General features: G+C 22.4%; 1 protein-coding gene across 2 annotated transcripts in view; it reads right to left on the bottom strand.

Moving 5' to 3' along the window:
- Window positions 1-8,234: 8,234 nt before the first annotated feature.
- Window positions 8,235-19,310, bottom strand: part of LOC127287184 (SKI family transcriptional corepressor 1 homolog-B) — a 42,647-nt gene continuing 31,571 nt past the window's right edge. For both annotated transcript variants that reach the window (XM_051313988.1, XM_051313989.1), the window contains exons 6-8: window positions 17,064-17,202; window positions 10,721-10,840; window positions 8,235-9,956 (exon numbers count right to left, since the gene is read on the bottom strand). In XM_051313988.1, the coding sequence (XP_051169945.1) occupies window positions 10,740-10,840; window positions 17,064-17,202 (240 nt within the window). In that variant the 3' untranslated portion in view covers window positions 8,235-9,956; window positions 10,721-10,739. The remainder of the gene's footprint in view (window positions 9,957-10,720; window positions 10,841-17,063; window positions 17,203-19,310) is intronic.

Below are 19,310 nucleotides of genomic sequence, written 5' to 3'. Positions count from 1 at the left end.
TATATATATTCATAGACGGTCTAATTAAAAAAAAAGTTCTCATTTTAGCGAGAGATAAAATCAATTTTTTTTTTTTTTTTTTGGAATTTTCCGTTTTTTTAATTTATTTTAATAATTTATTTTAATAATTTCGATTAAATTTCTTCAAAATCCAAATTTCTTTCAAAAATTTTATTTGATTCGAATAATCGGTTACTTGACTTTAAATAAATATTTACTTGAGCCAAATAATTTTTGAAACCAAATAATTGAATTTTATTTGAATCAAAATTTTCTGTATTTGAAACAAATACAATTTAATTGACTCAAATAATAATTATTTAATAAAAATAAATATTTACTTGAACCAAATAATTTTTCAAACCAAATAATTTTTGAAAAAAATAATTGAATTAAATAAACTGTATTTGGTACAAATAAATATTTACTTGTACCAAATAATTTTTGAAACCAAATAATTGAATTAAATAAATTTTATTTGAAACAAATATCATCTCAAATAATAATTTATTTGATACAAATAAATATTTATTTGGTAATCGTCAACCGATTATTTGAATCAAATAAATTTTTTTTTTCAGTGTAAAAATTTCAAATTCCATTTCAATGTTGAAAATTCAGTTTTTTTTTTTAATTTTTACATCGGATTGAGTTAAAAAATTCGAAATTTCTCATTTTCCATCATTGCAAAGGAATTCTGAAATTTCTAACACAAAAAATAATGGAAGATTTGAAAAAAAGCATAATTTTCAGAATTTATTGACGATTGCGAAATAATTATTTGAATAAATTAAAAAATAAAGAAAAATTAATTTAATTTAATTTAAAATAAATTTAAAAAATTGAAATAATTTAAAAAAATTAAAATTAATTTAAAAAAATTTAAATAGGTACAAAATTTAAGAAATTAAAATAAAAAAAATATCTCCCGCTAAAAAATGGACGAGAATTATAATTCCCTAGGTCTATATAATTAGCTCTGGGCGTGTAAGATTGTTGAATTCAGAAAATGAAAGCCATATATAGAATATTATATTTTGACTTTCCTAGAGTCAAAGAAAAAAAAATTTATTCAGGTTCAGCTCAATAACTCTGTTAATGTGAGAATTGTAATTAAATATAATTATATATATATATCGCTGCATCGTTTCGTTATATATGAATTCACCGCTGGTTCGGTAAATTCATCAATCTGTTTTATCTGAATCTGTCCTTTGAAAAATAAGAAAGAATAAAAAAAAAAATAAAATAATAAAAATAATACAAATCTTTAATATTCAGCATTGCTGGAGGAATTACGTCAATTAAAACAAATAAGTAGGAGATTATCTCCGAATATTCAGTCGATTATTAATTCTTCATGTTATACGATATAAAAAATAAAATCGCATCGTGAATTGTATTATACGTGGACAAAGCGATAGTGAGTCAAAAATTGTTATTGCTTTCATTTATCATTTTAGAAAAAAAAAAAAACCAACTAATTGTGAAAGTGTATTTAAAGTTTTCTACTTTTTGAATTTTTGGAAAATATTAATAGTTGACTAGTTTTTAGGAAAAGTTTCATTTTTTGAATAATTCGTCAAAAAGACGAAATTTTCTTTATGATGAATTTTATTTGTTGATTTGGTAAAATGTTTGGCTCAGTAGCGCTCAAGTTTCCCGTTAACTTCTTTTATATAATATAATTATACGCTTTGAGAAACACTGCTAGGAAAGTTTAAAAAAAAAAAAAAACAAAATGTGAGTGAAAAAAAGAAAGTCGAGGGGAAAAAAAAATTTTGCGAATCACTTAAAAACTGAGAATTATTATAAAAAATACTAAATCGGTATCTTAATCTATAAATGTTGGCTATTGTTAAATGTTAAATATTGTTCGGCAGGGCGCTGTTGCTATTCGACAAGAAGTTCGTGGAGGCCTTGAAAAAAAAAACAAAACAAAAAAAAAAATCGGTGCAATCTTGGAAAGCCGATAAAAAAAAGAATAGTTCTATTATTTTAGATCAAATTTTTGTAAGTTTAAAAATTTAAGTTAGAATTAAGACATTGAAGAAAACAAAAAAAACTGAATTTTCGATTTTTTGTCTGCTTCAGTGTCAAAAAAAATAACACTAATAGCATTTGAAAAAATGATATTGGTGATATTAAAGGAGAATAATATCTGTTTACTCAAAAATAGTATTTTGTGATTTTTTTTCAATTTTTAATATTACACTCACAGAAATGTTTTATTTGAACCAAATAAAATATATTTGAGTTAAATAAATGTATATTTGTCTCAGAGCCAATTTATTCGGCGTAAATAAAATTTTTTTATTTAAATCAAATAAAAATTTATTTGAATCAAATAAATATTTATTAGGCTCTGAGACAAATATACAATTTTTCTGGGTGTAAGAAAACGATTCTTTGCATAATAGCATAAAACAAAATTCGAACAATTTTTGGAATTAAAAAATTCTCCAGTAAGTAATAATTGATAATTTTGTTCTATAAATGAGAAATAATTACAAAAATTTCAGAATCTGTGAAATTCAGTAAAAAAAAAAAAATGTAAATACATTTTTTTTTGAGTTTACAGAAAATATACTCCTTATAAAAGAAAAAGTCGTGATAGACAATTATGTCATTCTTTTTTTTTTTTACAATTTAGTCTTGCGCCATTGTATTGTTTATTAGTATTAAAAAAATTAAGTATAATATATAGTTTTTGTTATTGCTATAGAACTATAGAATTCATTTTCATTTGTGCTATATATATATATAAATATTTATTAGCAAGTAAGAAAAAAAAAAAACGAATTGATTGTAAAAGGACGAAAAAAAAATTGTCTCGGCTATCAGGATTGTATCATCATATCTAGACAGATAAACATAAATAGTTAACTATACTCATCCGAAAATGAAAAAAAAAAAAATGAAAAATACAAAAAAATAGTCAAGATTCAAATAGAAAATGTAGAAATGTGATTTGTTGATCGAAAAAAAAAAAATGTGATCAATTATAAATAGAGCATGAATTTCTTGCGAATTCCAGGCCCTCTGCATTCCTACTTGTATTCTAATAATTCGGGGGTTAAAACTTGCGGCGTCGATTCGTTCGACCTTCGCTTATAAGAACGTCACTGAGCATCCTTGATGGTCCCAAAAAAAAAAAAAATTTATTAAATTATTAGAATTTTTTTTTTCGGTACTCTCGATTTTGAAATACGCAAGATCGGCCCGCTTATTTTGTAAGAGTCACAAATCTCGATTTTTAATGTGATTTCAATTTCGAGAGAACCATTCGCTGAATTGAAAAAAATTTTTTTTTTTCAAATCCATGGAATTGTCTTTTGTCCAATTTGTTAATTAATTGTTATTGTTGTTATTATAATAATTAATAATTTTAAAAATTATTAGTATTATTATTATTTTCATTATTTCTATTTTTTTATTATTTTTATTATTATTTTGTATTTTCATTATTTTTTATTTATTTTTATTTTTTAATTTTTTGATTTTTAGCACTATGTTAATTTTTGTGATCGATATTTATTTTTTCGAATATATAAAAACGGCCAAAGGATGCAAAACAGTGATACTTTCAGACAATACAATATGATTAATTACACTTATATCGGTAAATTAATCTACTATAATTATTGACTCCGGTTTGAAGTAAAAAAAAATACGATTTCGATCAATGCTATAATTATTATTACAAATAATTAAAAAATAAAGTGTGCTCTATGTCAATTTATTTTGTCACTTGATTTATATACCATAAACCCTGTATTACACATATATTTGCTCTCTAAATTTGAATTAGTAAAATTGTTTACTAATTTAAATTAGTGACTCACTTTTTGCTTTAGAATTAGTTAAATTTTACTACACCCAGAGAAATGATTTATTTGATTTAAATAAACGTATATTTGTCTCAGAGCCTACTAACTTATTTATTTGGCGTGAATAAAAATTTTATTAGTCAGAAATAAATTTTTCCTTGGCTCAAATAAATTTTTTATTTCAATGAAATAAAATATATTTGCAACAAATAAATGAATTAGTAGGCTCGGAGACAAATATACCATTTCTCTGAGTGTAATTGTTAGTAAATGTTAATTAGTAAAATTTTACTAATTGAGAAGCAAAAAGTGAGTCACTAATTCAAATTAGTAAAATTTTTTACTAATTTAGATTTAGAGAGTGTCTCACAGCCTAATAAATATTTATTTGATTGAAATAAATTTTTATTTGATTCAAATAAAAAAATTTATTTACGCCAAATAAATAGGATAGTAGTTTGTGAGACAAATTTTAACTCAAATATTATTATATTTGGTTCAAATAAAACATTTCTCTGGGTGTGCGATTTTTCTTTTACGGCCATATTAGATCCGCCATTTTTTTAATTTGTGAAAATAATATTTTTTCTAAATATATATAGTAAATTTATTTATTCAATAAATATAAATTTATTTATATTATTTTATTTTCAACCTTTCGAAGGGGACCTATAATTATTTTTGAGACGTAATTTATTTTTTAGAAGAAATTGAAATTTTTTTTTCTTTTGTTTATGTACATTTGGATATAATATGGTGTGTGAGTTCGATATTATTTGTAAAGTTAACCAACCCTACAACGTGATTTAACTCTTGGTGGAGGGTCCGAGACATACATAATGCATATACTTTCTTTTTCTGTGGATATAATTGTATATTATATTACCCAAGGGATCATGGAGCTTTCCAAGTCAACGCGGTAACAAGGCATATCATTTTCGGCAAAGAAGTACAACGTGCGACCACTAGATTGAGCATCAGGGTGCAATAATCACTTAAGCCACAGAATTCTATTTATTAATATAAAAAAAAAAAAATTTTTTTTTAAATAAATTTTTTTTTAATACAATAATATTTTTAGTTTGACTATTTACCTACTCCTTTTTTCAATTAGTTAAAAAATAATTAATTTGGTAGCAAAATAATTATTGATTTTAAATAGTAATATTTTTACTGATTTTTTAGTAATACAAAAAAATTTACTAATTTTATTACTTTATTAACTTAACTAAAATTAGTTCAATTCACTAGCTATTTTTTGCCACTGTTACTTTTTCACTAATAATTAGTTATTATAATTTTTTTGTTTATTAATTTTTGAAGCAAAAAGTCAGGTAAAATTTTACTTAAAAAAATTAGTTATTTTTAACTAATTCAGATTCAGAGAGTAATATTTCTACTAATTTTTATGTTAAAAATAATTAAATTAGTAAAATTTGATTATTTTTTCACTTATTTTAACACTGAAAATTAGTTATTTTTACTATTTGTTGTAGCAAGATTTTACTGAAAAAAAATAGTTACTTTTAACTAATTCAGATTTAGAAAGAAAAAAAAAATTATAAAAAATTTAGAAAATCAGAAAATTTATTCCAATCTGTAAGTTGAAAATAACTAAAGTTATTAAAATCAAAATAACTAATGGTAATTAAAAATACAAAAAAATTTATTTTTTCAGTTTTTTTATGGTTAGTTACTTTTTTTTACTAATAATTAGTAATTTTTTTTACTGATTGCTGAAGCAAAAAATCAGCCAAAATTTTACTAAAATAATTAGTTATTTTTAACTAATTCAGATTCAGAGAGTAATATTTCTACTAATTTTTATATTAAAAATAATTAAAGTAGTAAAATTTGATTATTTTTTCACTTATTTTAACACTGAAAATTAGTTATTTTTACTATTTGTTAAAGCAAGATTTTACTGAAAAAAATAGTTATTTTAACTAATTCAGATTCAGAGAGTAATATTTCTACTAATTTTTATGTTAAAAATAATTAAATTAGTAAAATTTGATTATTTTTTCACTTATTTTAACACTGAAAATTAGTTATTTTTACTATTTGTTGTAGCAAGATTTTACTGAAAAAAAATAGTTACTTTTAACTAATTCAGATTTAGAAAGAAAAAAAAAATTATAAAAAATTTAGAAAATCAGAAAATTTATTCCAATCTGTAAGTTGAAAATAACTAAAGTTATTAAAATCAAAATAACTAATGGTAATTAAAAATTAAAAAAAATTTATTTTTTCAGTTTTTTTTTTTTGTTTAGTTACTTTATTTTTTTTTACTAATAATTAGTAATTTTTTCTACTGATTCCTGAAGCAAAAAATCAGCCAAAATTTTACTAAAAAAAAATTAGTTATTTTTAACTAATTCAGATTCAGTGAGTAAATAAATTAAAAAGAAATATATTAAATGTAAAAATAATTCAGCAATAAAAAATTTGTTATAAAAATTATTTTTCCATAATTTTTTTTAAATCTGAAAAAAAAATTTATACTTTATTTTTGAAAAGGTATTGAGGCAAATTTTGTTTGAAGCTCTTTTGCGAGTGAAAGAAAAGAAAAGAAAAACTAGAAAAGATGAATCTATATGTTTGAGATACGACTGTATTCTTGTGAATGAGGGTTGTTTTTATTAACGTATAGAAGGGGAGGATCACTTTAAGCGGCTTACGGGTTGCAATTAAAATTTTTCTTTAAATGCTCGCTCGGGTCTACTCTATTGTAAAAGCTATATATATATATATACACATTCAAGGTTCAGTGTATAAAAACGTACTCGTTAAATGCGTATAATATAATAAATTCTGAAAAAAAATATATTTCAATCCTTTTATATATATTAGTAAATTGAATTTCTTTTACATTTAAAAAAGTTTTTTTTTAATATTTAAAAATTTTATTTTATTTATTTTCAATTATATGCGAATTTTTCATTATAATTTTCCACTATTTTGTAATAGGTAAATTATTTATAAATAGATTTAAAAAATAAATTTACAATAATTTCTGCAAAAAAAATAAAAAATATTGTTTGAATTAAATTCATGACGCACTTGATGTTTTAATAAATTTTTCTTGTCCTGTGTGTGCTAAAAAATACATAGAACAAGAAAGAATTGTTTCATCGGCGAAACGTGAGGTACTTACGTAACACACACACCGACTATTGTTGATTTTTCCCGAGAGAAAATGTCTACATTTGCGAAACCAATTTCCCGGAACATTAGTCGCGCAAACGTAGCTTCTTTTCTACTATATGGTAAGGAGAGTGATAGTTGTATAAAAATATATATATTTTTTTTATCTTAAAAGAAACGAAAGTTTCTCGTTATACATTTTTTCCATATAAAGACTTTTTCAAAACGAATTTTTCTATACAATTTTTCGAAAACAAAAAAAAATTTGAAATATGTAAATAAAAAAATAACATTTTTTATATTTGTAATATAACTTTTTTATATTTATTTATGTAAATATAATTATTTTGATATATTTAATGTATATAATTAATTGTATATAATTAAAATGAAACAGATGTTAAAATTTTACAATCTGAAATATACGTGACAAAAGGTCGTACCGTAATATGACCCAGAACATTAAATTTGGAATCTGAAATTTTGCTGACGATCGCCAAGGGACTTCCCAAGGACTGATATAGTATCAAGGGTTCTGTTCATCGAAGCATCGCACACGCATGACACAAAAAAAAAAAAAAAGTTCCCGAAGGATTTTCTAAGCCCGCGTACAGCTTCTTTATACAAAGATTACTAAATCGAATCGCGTATATAAAAAATATTTGAGGAGAGTAATTGAAAAGATTTATTTTTTATTCTATAGCATTTTATTGGTTTTAAATAAAAAAATTTTATTTAGCACAAATAAAATTTTAATTAGCACAAACAAAATTTTAGTTAGCACAAATAAAATTTTAATTAGCACAAACAAAATTTTAGTTAGCACAAATAAAATTTTAATTAGCACAAACAAAATTTTAGTTAGCACAAATAAAATTTTAATTAGCACAAACAAAATTTTAGTTAGCACAAATAAAATTTTAATTAGCACAAACAAAATTTTAGTTAGTACAAATAAAATTTTAATTAGCACAAACAAAATTTTAGTTAGCACAAATAAAATTTTAGTTAGGACAAATAAAATTTTAATTGGCACAAAATATAAATTTTAGTTAAAGCAATTAAAATTTTATTTAAATTAAATAAAAAAATTATTTAAAACAAATAAATATTTTATTTGACAGAGACAAATATTTTTTTTTTCTCTTGGTGTGTGTGTGTGTAAATAAAGAAACCATATTTTCTATATATCGGCAATTAACGATTTTATTATAATCCTATATACTAAATACATCACTATGTCATTAAATTTACATATTTAAAATTAATATCACTCTCTACGTTGTTGTAATTACAACTCTGTGTGTACAATAAATATTCAGCTAATCACAATAATTGCATCATAATAATAATAAATTATTATTTTTTATACTCGGCAGTATATATTCTAAATAACAATATGTGTGCAATGCGTTTAGAATCTATATGAAAAGTGTCTGTGACTAGATTATTATTATTATTATTATTTTATATTAATTATGTATATGGGCAAATCCACAGAACCGGCCGATTTTTACTTATCAAGATGAAAATTTTCCAAATAGCAAGCACACCTTTTATTTATGGTTTACTTTCTTTAAAATATATTCAAGAATAATTATCTTCTTGCGTGATTCATTTTATTTTAATGCCGTTTGAGTTAAAAGCCAAAAACGAAAATATTATTTTTCTTCTGGAAATTATAATTAAAAATGGCATTTCTTTGTTTTTTTTATATATTATTTGAAATATGTGCAAAACATTTTGAATAATAAAATATGATAAAATACAAATAATTAATTTTTTAATTATCAAAAATAAATTATTTATATTTTATCATATTTTATTATATATTTTATTTATTAGCATTTAATTTTTTATTTCTGTAAATTAAATTGTTTACTTACTAATTTTGATATTAACTATTTTAACCAACAAACTGACATTATTGACATCGATTTTGATATAACTTTGAAAATAAAACAAATGAAAGGATAATTCATTTTTCACGATTAACTAGTTAAATTTCGATAAATTTTTTTTTATTTTTAATTTTTAGACGTTATAAATTGAAAATATAATTTGGCGTTTGCATACAAGAATTATAATAATGTCTTTATATAATCACACATGTTTTCAACTCATCATATTTTATTCTGTAGTTGTGCTACTGAAAAAAGGCTATGTTGAAAATGGTTCACGCTTAAACATAGAGTGATAATTATTGGAATATTTTCTTTAATTCTGATTGCACTCTATTCTATGATACATACATTTGTTCGTCTGTTCACAAGCAATAAGCTCCAATTTGAAAAATTCAAATCGAATAATCGCCGCAAAATATATTTACAAAAATGTATAGACATTTCATTATTATAAAATAATGAGTAACGCTACTTTCAACGACTATCATTTCTTTTTATTTAAAAGCACATATTTTTTATTACTTTCAAAACATTCTTCAATAAGTAAACTATAATTCACCACAGTTTGGAATTGTTCGGATCTATGCCGAACAAGTTATACCTATAAGAATTAAAATTTATACCTGGAGTAACACCGTAAATTTCATTTTTTAAGTTACTTAATTCGATTTTATTTTTTATAAAAGACTAGAAGGTTCACATTTATTCAATTTTCTTATTTCAATAGGTTCTCAGAGATATTACAAAATGGTTGAAGTATGAAAATAATTAATATAATACTTCTAAAATAGAAAAATATGTGAGTAACATGAAATCGGCCGGTTCTGTGGATTTGCCCATATATAATATCGTTACAGTGTTACTTTAAATAAGTTTCGTATCTTTGGTATTTTTCCTTTCATATATATTTATACATATTTTTTTGTATGAAATCATTTTTTTTTTAATATTGCCTTTTTAAGGAATTATATTTTACATATATATTAATGTTCTTCCCAAGAAGACATATATAGATTCCTCCTAATACATTTATGTGTATAAACAATTTTTTCTTCTTTAATAAATTTACAACATGCTGCAAAATAGAAAATCGTTATCAATTATATATATAGAGAAAGAAAAATTTATTTCATTCAAATAATTACTTGACTATTATCAAATAATTATTTATTTATAACAAATAATTATTATTTAAGTCAATTAAATGGTATTTATTTCTCAAATATAGAAATTAATTTCGTTTATTTAATTCAATATTATTTTGATTTCAAAAATTATATGGTTCAAGTATAAATATTTATTTGATAATAGTCGATTAATTTGAATCAAATAAATTTTTTCCTCAGTGTAGATTTTAATAATTATTATTAAATTAAACATCAAATATAAAATTAGAAAAAATATTAATTGTGTAAAAAAAAGAACTCGTTAATTTAAAAATTGGAAATTTAAATAAATATACATGGGAAAAAAAAATTTACCCTGAAACAGAGAAAAGTTTCACTAGAATAGTGAAAGATTCAACTGAAACAAGCAAAACTTTTGCTACTATATAAACCTTTCCCTATTTCAGATAAATTTTTTTTCTCGTGTATTAATAATAAAAATAAATAGTAATAAAAATAATCAATAATAAACATAAAAAATTTAAAAAATAAAAAATAGTAAAAAAATAATAAAAATAAATAAAAATAAATATTAATAATAAAAAATAATAAATTATTACAAATATAATATTACAATGAGTTTTTGTATTCTTATAATAAAAAAGTTTCAATGGCAACATAAATAATAATTACAAAAATTGATATTTTGGAAAATAAATAATTCTATACTCACTTTTAAATAAATAATATTATTAATTTGTTGGAGTGGATGGACTATAGACTTGACCATAAAAAACCCCACGTGGTCGACAAGCTGAACATTCTGGAGTGCTCCTATCTGACATTTCTCTTTCTATAAAAAATAAAATAAAATATTTTCTAAATTTTCTTGAAATATTGCAAAAATTTAGGGTCCAGATCAAAAATCCGCTTATAACATTTTTTTAAAACTCGAAATTAGTTTAAAAAAAAAAAAAAAAAATTATAAACGATTCTTTGATTTGTACCTTTTCAATTATTGATAAACTGTTTTCGTAACTAAATTATATACAAAAAATACAAAATGTCTTTGGCTGCATATAGCAATGATTTGCTTTTCCATTCATATATATATGTATATATATTATGATATCGCAAAGGTATAGCACCTATCTCGTTATTTTCGGCTTATACGCCCAACGTTGAATAGAATTACTGATATATACTCCATATATTTGTACAATATATACATGAAACTATACTCTGTGTGGAATATATTGCTCCTTTATATATATATAGTTATTATATGTATATAAGTTTACTTTTATACACAGCCGCTTATAATTTCTGTGCTTAAACTGAAAAACATTACCGTGACCTACTATTTATTATATATGAGGAGCTGGAAAGTAAAACTCGCTCTCCGCTCGGATGGACTCCGTAGAGCCAGTCAAACATTTGAAAAAGTGATGAAAATTGAAATTCAAAATTTTGAATTTTGAAAAGTACTACATTATAGAAAAATAAAAGGCGCATCTTTTTTTCCTTTGAAATTTTTTTATAAAACGAATATTTTAGTTTCTAGAGACCAAAAACTGAGAAATTTAAATTGTTAAATATAATTAAGTTTTAAAACATAAATCATCGTATCTCCGACAATTATTAATGAATTTGATTCAAATTTGAGATGTACACGTAATAGGGTCTACTAAAGGCGACAAAATAATGAAAAAATAAAAAATCATTAATTGTTTAAATTTTTTTTAATAGAAATTGTGACCAGTTGATAATAACGTTTTCTTACTTTCATCGACAAAAAGTCTGCGGGGAACTTTGTAGTTTAGAAAACTTCCAGTGAGACATTTGTTTATCACTATATAAGGAAGTTTTCTGTAAAATATTAAACCAATTCATTGAAAACTTTAAAAATTATTCAAGTTTTAAGAAAGCGCGGTCGACGCGCAAGTAAGTCCTAACGCTATTCGTACAGACAGCTGTTCCGTGCATGAAATATAATTAGATTTTCACATTAAAGTATAAATTTCTTTATTATTATTATTATTATTATTGCCTATTCAGAATTAAAGTTTGTTGACAATTAATACTACAATGTTCAATTCTGTAATTACCATGTTATTTTATTGAACAAATATAATTTACAAATTTTTTGTCATTTTGGATAAATGGAAAATTAACGTTCTGTAAAATAAATTTTTTTTAATTCAATTTTAATTATATAAAATAAAATTTTGGTTTTAGGATTGTTCAGTTTTATAAACTTTAGAAAGTTAATAAGATATTTGTAATACTTTCTGAATAAGTATCAAAAAAAAATATTTTAAATTGCAAAATTTTGAGTGTATTCCTAATATAATTAATAAAAAAAAAATTTGAAAAAAATTAGTAAATATAAGGTAATAAAAAAATTTAACATTAACAATGTATATACATAGAAACTGTTGAACTGTTTGTTAATAAATAATAACAAAAAAATGTATTATTAGCATCATTTTTAAAATACATATAATTTTCCATTTATTCAAAATGACAAAAAATTTGTAAATTATATTTGTTCAATAAAATAACATGGTAATTACAGAATTGAACATTGTAGTATTAATTGTCAACAAACTTTAATTCTGAATAGGCAATAATAATAATAATAATAATAATAATAAAGAAATTTATACTTTAATGTGAAAATCTAATTATATTTCATGCACGGAACAGCTGTCTGTACGAATAGCGTTAGAACTTACTTGCGCGTCGACCGCGCTTTCTTAAAACTTGAATAATTTTTAAAGTTTTCAATGAATTGGTTTAATATTTTACAGAAAACTTCCTTATATAGTGATAAACAAATGTCTCACTGGAAGTTTTCTAAACTACAAAGTTCCCCGCAGACTTTTTGTCGATGAAAGTAAGAAAACGTTATTATCAACTGGTCACAATTTTTATTAAAAAAAATTTAAACAATTAATGATTTTTTAATTTTTCATTATTTTGTCGCCTTTAGTAGACCCTATTACGTGTACATCTCAAATTTGAATCAAATTCATTAATAATTGTCGGAGATACGATGATTTATGTTTTAAAACTTAATTAAATTTAACAATTTAAATTTCTCAGTTTTTGGTCTCTAGAAACTAAAATATTCGTTTTATAAAAAAATTTCAAAGGAAAAAAAGATGCGCCTTTTAATTTCCTATAATGTAGTACTTTTCAAAATTCAAAATTTTGAATTTCAATTTTCATCACTTTTTCAAATGTTTGACTGGCTCTACGGAGTCCATCCGAGCGGAGAGCGAGTTTTACTTTCCAGCTCCTCATATATATATCCTCTGCAAATGAATTAAATCCCTTCATTCAATATACCGTCAATAATAATAATAATAAAAAAATTCAAATTATTATTATAATCACATTTAAATTTTGCAGAAATATTATATTCGTATCAAGATAATAATAATAAGTAAAATAATAATAATAATAATAATAATTAAAAAAAATAATAATGATAATAAAATAATATTTTCAAAAATTTTCAAATTTAAAATTAAATTTCGAAAAGATACACGGAAAAAAAAGAATTATTTATACAGATGCTAACTGATGTTTGCTATCGGGTCTATATTAAAATTAGTAACCACAGCTAAATTTTTTGCTATGACAACGAAAAAGTTTGCTGTGATAAACATTAATTTTTAAAAAATTTACAGTCACAGCAAACTTTTTTGACCCCACAGCAAATTTGTTCGCTGTTCCTATATATTAGCTAACGTAATTTGCTATCACAGAAAATAGTTCGGTGCCACAGCAAAATTTTTCTATATAAAATATGTAACATTTTTTTTTCCTTTTGTATAACTGGAAATAGGGATTTTTTTTTGGACCGCACCCATAGAGAAATGTTTTATTTGAACCAAATATAATATATTTGAGTTAAATAAATTTATATTTGTCTCATAGTCTACTATAGCCCATTTATTTGGCGTAAATAAAATTTTTTATTTGAATCAAATAAATATTTATTAGGTTGTGAGACAGATATACCATTTTTCTGGATGAGTCAGTATAGTAAAAAAAAATAATAATGATAATAATTTGAAAATTTGTTCAATGTAATATTAAATTTCAAAAGAATAAAAAAAATATGTAATTTTTTTTTTCTCCTTTCGTAACTGGAAATAGTGATTTTTCTTTTGGATTTAAAGAAATTCAAATAGTTTTCTTTTTTTTTTTGCAGGAGAAAGGGATGGAAAATTGTATATTCTGTTGCGCAAGCGTTGCACAAAGCCCGCCTCTGTAAGCGTACTGCTCTCTGGCACCCAATTTATGTTATTACTGGTCCAAGATCCACCCCCTTTTTCCTTTATCCCTCGATTCTGCTTCACATCAAGTAGTCCCTGTTTCCAGTTAACACTCCAGTCGCGACTAATTACACTAATTAATTGAAACTCCACTCTCATATATACATATATACACAACTAATCGGAAAATTACTGTTCAAAAATACCATCACAGCAATATATTTATATACACAAACTCTCTTTAATTAAATTTAAATAATTAAAATTTTCTTTTAATTTTAAACAATTTTTAAAAATAATTATATCAAATAAATATTTATGTTTCAAATTAATATTTACTTGTTTCAAATAAATATATAATTGTATCAAATAAATATCTATACTTATATTTAAATAACACAGAAAAAACTGGGTGTTGTTTTGACATTAAATTCGGTGTTAAAAATGTATGCAACAAATTTTATCCTGTTGGTATCATTTTGACACCAAAATTGGAGAAATTTCAATTTTACCTACTCTAAATGAAAAAAATTTCGCTTATTTAAGAGAAAATCAAATGTTTAATCTGAATTCAGGTTGCAATAATTTTATGGTTAGAACTGTTGTTGAATGCAATTAAATATCTAAAAAAGCGTTTATTTTACAACATTTATGTTTGTTTAATAAATTATTTTCAATATTCAGCATAATCTCATAATACTGATATAGAATTATATAAAAAAAACATTCCTGGAAAACTTTAAAAATTTTAATTGAAAATCTAATTTCTAATAACTGTCAAAATAAATGTACGTAATTACTTCAAGATAAATTTTTACGAAAATTGGTGAGAACTTTAAAAATTCTGCAGTATGTAAGTTTAATGATTTTATTTACAATAAGAAACTATTAATCGTTTCTTTAAAATTGTTTTTAATTTTTTGCTTTGAGATATGTACATTTATATATAAGATATTTGTACCAGAACAAATCCGCGTTCTTATATGTAAAAATTTTACATATGAATATATTATATTGTAATAATATATTTTAATAATACTTATGTATTATATATTCAAATTTTTACAAGAGTTATAAATAATTTTAATATTAAACATTACTTGTTTATAAAAATTCAAAAATAATTAATCACTAAACAATTTTCATAAGGTTATAAAAAATATCAAATTCAATTAAATAGAAGAGTAAGCAGAAAAATTTTTGTTTATTACTTAAATATTTATTATAAATATTGTTTACAAATATAAATATTAGTGAATATTTTAAATATTATTTTTAAATTTTTGTGGTTGGAGAGGTTAATGTTTGAAGTTGACGTTTTATATAAAAATTTGTAATGTTTGTTTATGTCAATTATAATTATACCAAACAAAGGTAAAATACAAAATTTACCCTTATATAAATTACCCTCCAAAAAAATTAGCTGCAACAAAAATAACACCATGTTTTCTCTGTGAAATATTTATGTGTAACAAGTAAGTATTTATTTGTATAAAAAAAAATATAAAAAATAAAGTAAATATTTATTTAATTATATTTGAGTCAATTAAAAGTTATTTATTTTAAATACAGAAATTATTGATTCAAATACATTTTATTTGATTTAAGAGCATTTGAACCTTCGTGACGTCACAAATCATGGCGCATGACACGCAAACTTCTCAGGTATGTGAAAAGCACAATTTTGAATATTTTTTAAAAAAACCTTTTGGAAAATGTTCAGAATAACATAGACTCTGTCTGTTATGTGCGGAAAATTCAAAATTTTGCGTTTAAAACGTTTTTTAAACAATGTTAAGGTCACAAATTATGGCGCATGACACGCAAACTTCTCAGGTATGTGAAAAGCACAATTTTAAATATTTTTTAAAAAAACCTTTTGGAAAATGTTCAGAATAACATAGACTTTGTCTGTTATGTGCGGAAAATTCAAAATTTTGCGTTTAAAACGTTTTTTAAACAATGTTTAAGTTGGTTGTCACAAGTAAGGAAAAATACACGAATTGCTTATATGTAGGCATTGTTTAAAAAACGTTTTAAACGCAAAATTTTGAATTTTCCGTACATAACAGACATAGTCTATGTTTCTCTGAACATTTTCCAAAAGGTTTTTTTAAAAAATATTCAAAATTGTGTTTTTCACATACCTGAGAAGTTTGCGTGTCATGCGCCATGATTTGTGACGTCACGAAGGTTCAAATGCTCTTAAATACACTCAGAGAAATGGTATATATATTGGTCTCCGAGCCTACTAACTCATTTATTTGTTGTAAATATATTTCATTTCATTGAAATAAAAAATTTATTTGAGCCAAAGAAAAATTTATTTCTGACAAATAAAATTTTTATTTACGCCAAATAAATAAGTTAGTAGGCTCTGAGACAAATATACGTTTATTTAATTCAAATATATTTTATTTGGTTCAAATAAATCATTTCTCTGGGTGTAAAAATTATTTGATCCAAATAAATATTTATTTGATAATTAGCCAAATAATCGATTATTTCAACCAAATAAATTCTTTTTTTTCAGTGTATTTTAATAAATTTTTCAAACGAGAAAATAATTTGATTGAACCAAATAAAGTTTTGCTTGATTCAACCAAAAGTTTGGTTAAGAAATACATTTATTTAGTTGATTTAACCAATATTTGGTTGTTTTAAACAATTTTTTTTCTAATTAGTGTATAGTAGGATAAAAACAAAAAAAAAGTTTAAAAAACAAAATCGGAATGAATTTAAATACTTTTTTTTTTGCTATTTTTGAATATGAAAAAAAGTTATTACCTTTGCTTAATAGATTTAAACGTCGGTAACAAGAACTATTATTGCTATGCCAACTTTCCACACATCTGGCTGGTGACATTTCGGGTTTAATATCACGAAGTGTTGTCACATCCTCTGATACTTTCTCTGCTTCACGTTCCTAAAAAGGCAAACATATATATTAGAAAATACTTTTCTTATTAAAATTTCTCCAAAAAAAAAAAATTTACAAAACTTCATTTTCGTGCAAAATCTCTATACACATTTTATTTTTCTCTATTTTTTGCGTATAAAAAATAAATAATATGTCATTCTGCGTTATTCAAAAATCAAAAGCGTGATGGATGAGTGCGCGCGTCGTGTTTTCTTTTATTTTTTGACCCCAATTGGACTTGTGCCATATCGCGAGTATTAGTGATAAAAAATTGAAAGGAAAATATGTCCCTATCGGAAACAGTCACGCGAATATATGTATTTTTTAAATCATTGCCTATATATGCGTCGATTATATTTCTCTCTATATATTCACAAAAAAAAAAAAATTCAGTTTATATTTAAGCTTCTGAAAAAGTTAATTTTATATATAATTCAAAAATGCAACTGTAAATTATTGTTTTCTCAATTTAAAGTAGTTAAAAAAAAAGAAATAACTAAGTTTTAGTAAAATTTTAGTTGACTTTTTGCCTCAGCGCAATTAGTATATAAAGTAGCTGTTAGTAAAAAATAACTATTAATAAAAAAATAATTATTTGTAAAAAATAACTATTTCTTTTTTGTAAAAAAAAATATTAGAGTAAAAGATAACTATAAAATTACATATTTGTAAAAAAACTATTTTTTTTCAGTAACAAAACCTATTACTAATAAATAATTATTTTTTTTTAGTTTATTTAGTAAAAAAATTTATTAGTAAAAAATAATTATTAGTAAATTACTTAATAAAAATAACTATTTGAAAAATATAACCATTTTTTCAGTTTTTATGAAAAAATAAATATTACTAAAAATAACTTAGTAAAAATAACTATAACTGAAAAATAACTGTTAGTAAAAAATAACTATTAGTAAAAAATAACTATTACTGAAAAATAACTATTAGTAAAAATAAATATTAGTAGAAAATAACTATTACTGAAAAATAACTATTACTAAAAATAACCTATTACTGAAAAATAACTATTAGTAAAAATAAATATTAGTAGAAAATAACTATTACTGAAAAATAGCTATTAGTAAAAATAACTATTAGTAAAAAATAACTATTACTAAAAAATATCTATTAGTGAAAATAACAATCTGTAAAAAATAAAAATTACTAAAAAATAACTATTATTGAAAATAACTATTTGTAAAAAATAAAAATTATTAAAAAATAACTATTAGTGAAAATAACTATTTGTAAAAAATAAAAATTACTAAAAAATAATTATTTGAAATCAGTAACAGACTTTACCATGAAATTAATTATTTGTAACTAATTCAAATTTTAAGAGTGCAAATTATATTTTTTCATCAGGGAGAGAAAAAATAATTCTACAATTTAAATTGATCCACAATGCTCTTTTGCACGATATGCAATTAATTTTTTTTTTCAAGTAGATTAATTAACAAAAAAATTATTTTTCATTTTTAAATCATTTTTATAAAAACAAAAAAATATATATTTAAGAAAATTAAAAAAAAATTTTTTGCAAAAAAATCGCAATATAAATAAAAAATAAAAAACTATTTAATTATTTTATGGAAAAAAAAATATTTTTGATATGTTTTATTTCTAGTCTTTTGTTACACGAAGTAACCCTTTTTTGTATGTTTGTAAAGTACTTGACAATGGGATGTATGTAAAATTAATACTCATAAATTGTATATATATATATATCTGAAGAAGGCGGACGAATGTTATTTCACCGTCGCCAATCGTTTAGTCACAAAAGACGAGATTCGTCCATTTTCCAACGAGTTGACTTTGATCATCATATACAGAGGTTGCATGGATATTTTAAAGAACATATGTGCTGTGCTCCTAAGCATGCATATATATATATCATAGATATCAATTTTGTGGGGTGAGCTTTCATCGACCACCTGCCCATCGTTATACACTCTATTCCAAACCAATAGCATAACGAATTGGAATTATAATTATTCATCTCTATTTTTACTTTTATTTGAGGAATAACGTTCATTAAAGAAAAAAAAATTATTTACATTTTTCTTTCCTCACTTATACAGTGAAAAAAATTTATTTGATTTAAATAAAAAATTTTA

The sequence above is a fragment of the Leptopilina boulardi genome, unplaced genomic scaffold (genome assembly GCF_019393585.1).
Source record: "Leptopilina boulardi isolate dan_hultmark-lab unplaced genomic scaffold, ZJU_Lbou_2.1 LbouV2_368, whole genome shotgun sequence".
Lineage (NCBI taxonomy): Eukaryota > Metazoa > Arthropoda > Insecta > Hymenoptera > Figitidae > Leptopilina > Leptopilina boulardi.
The sequence above is the reverse complement of the archived record's forward strand: the minus strand, read 5'-3'. Positions and strand labels throughout refer to the sequence as shown.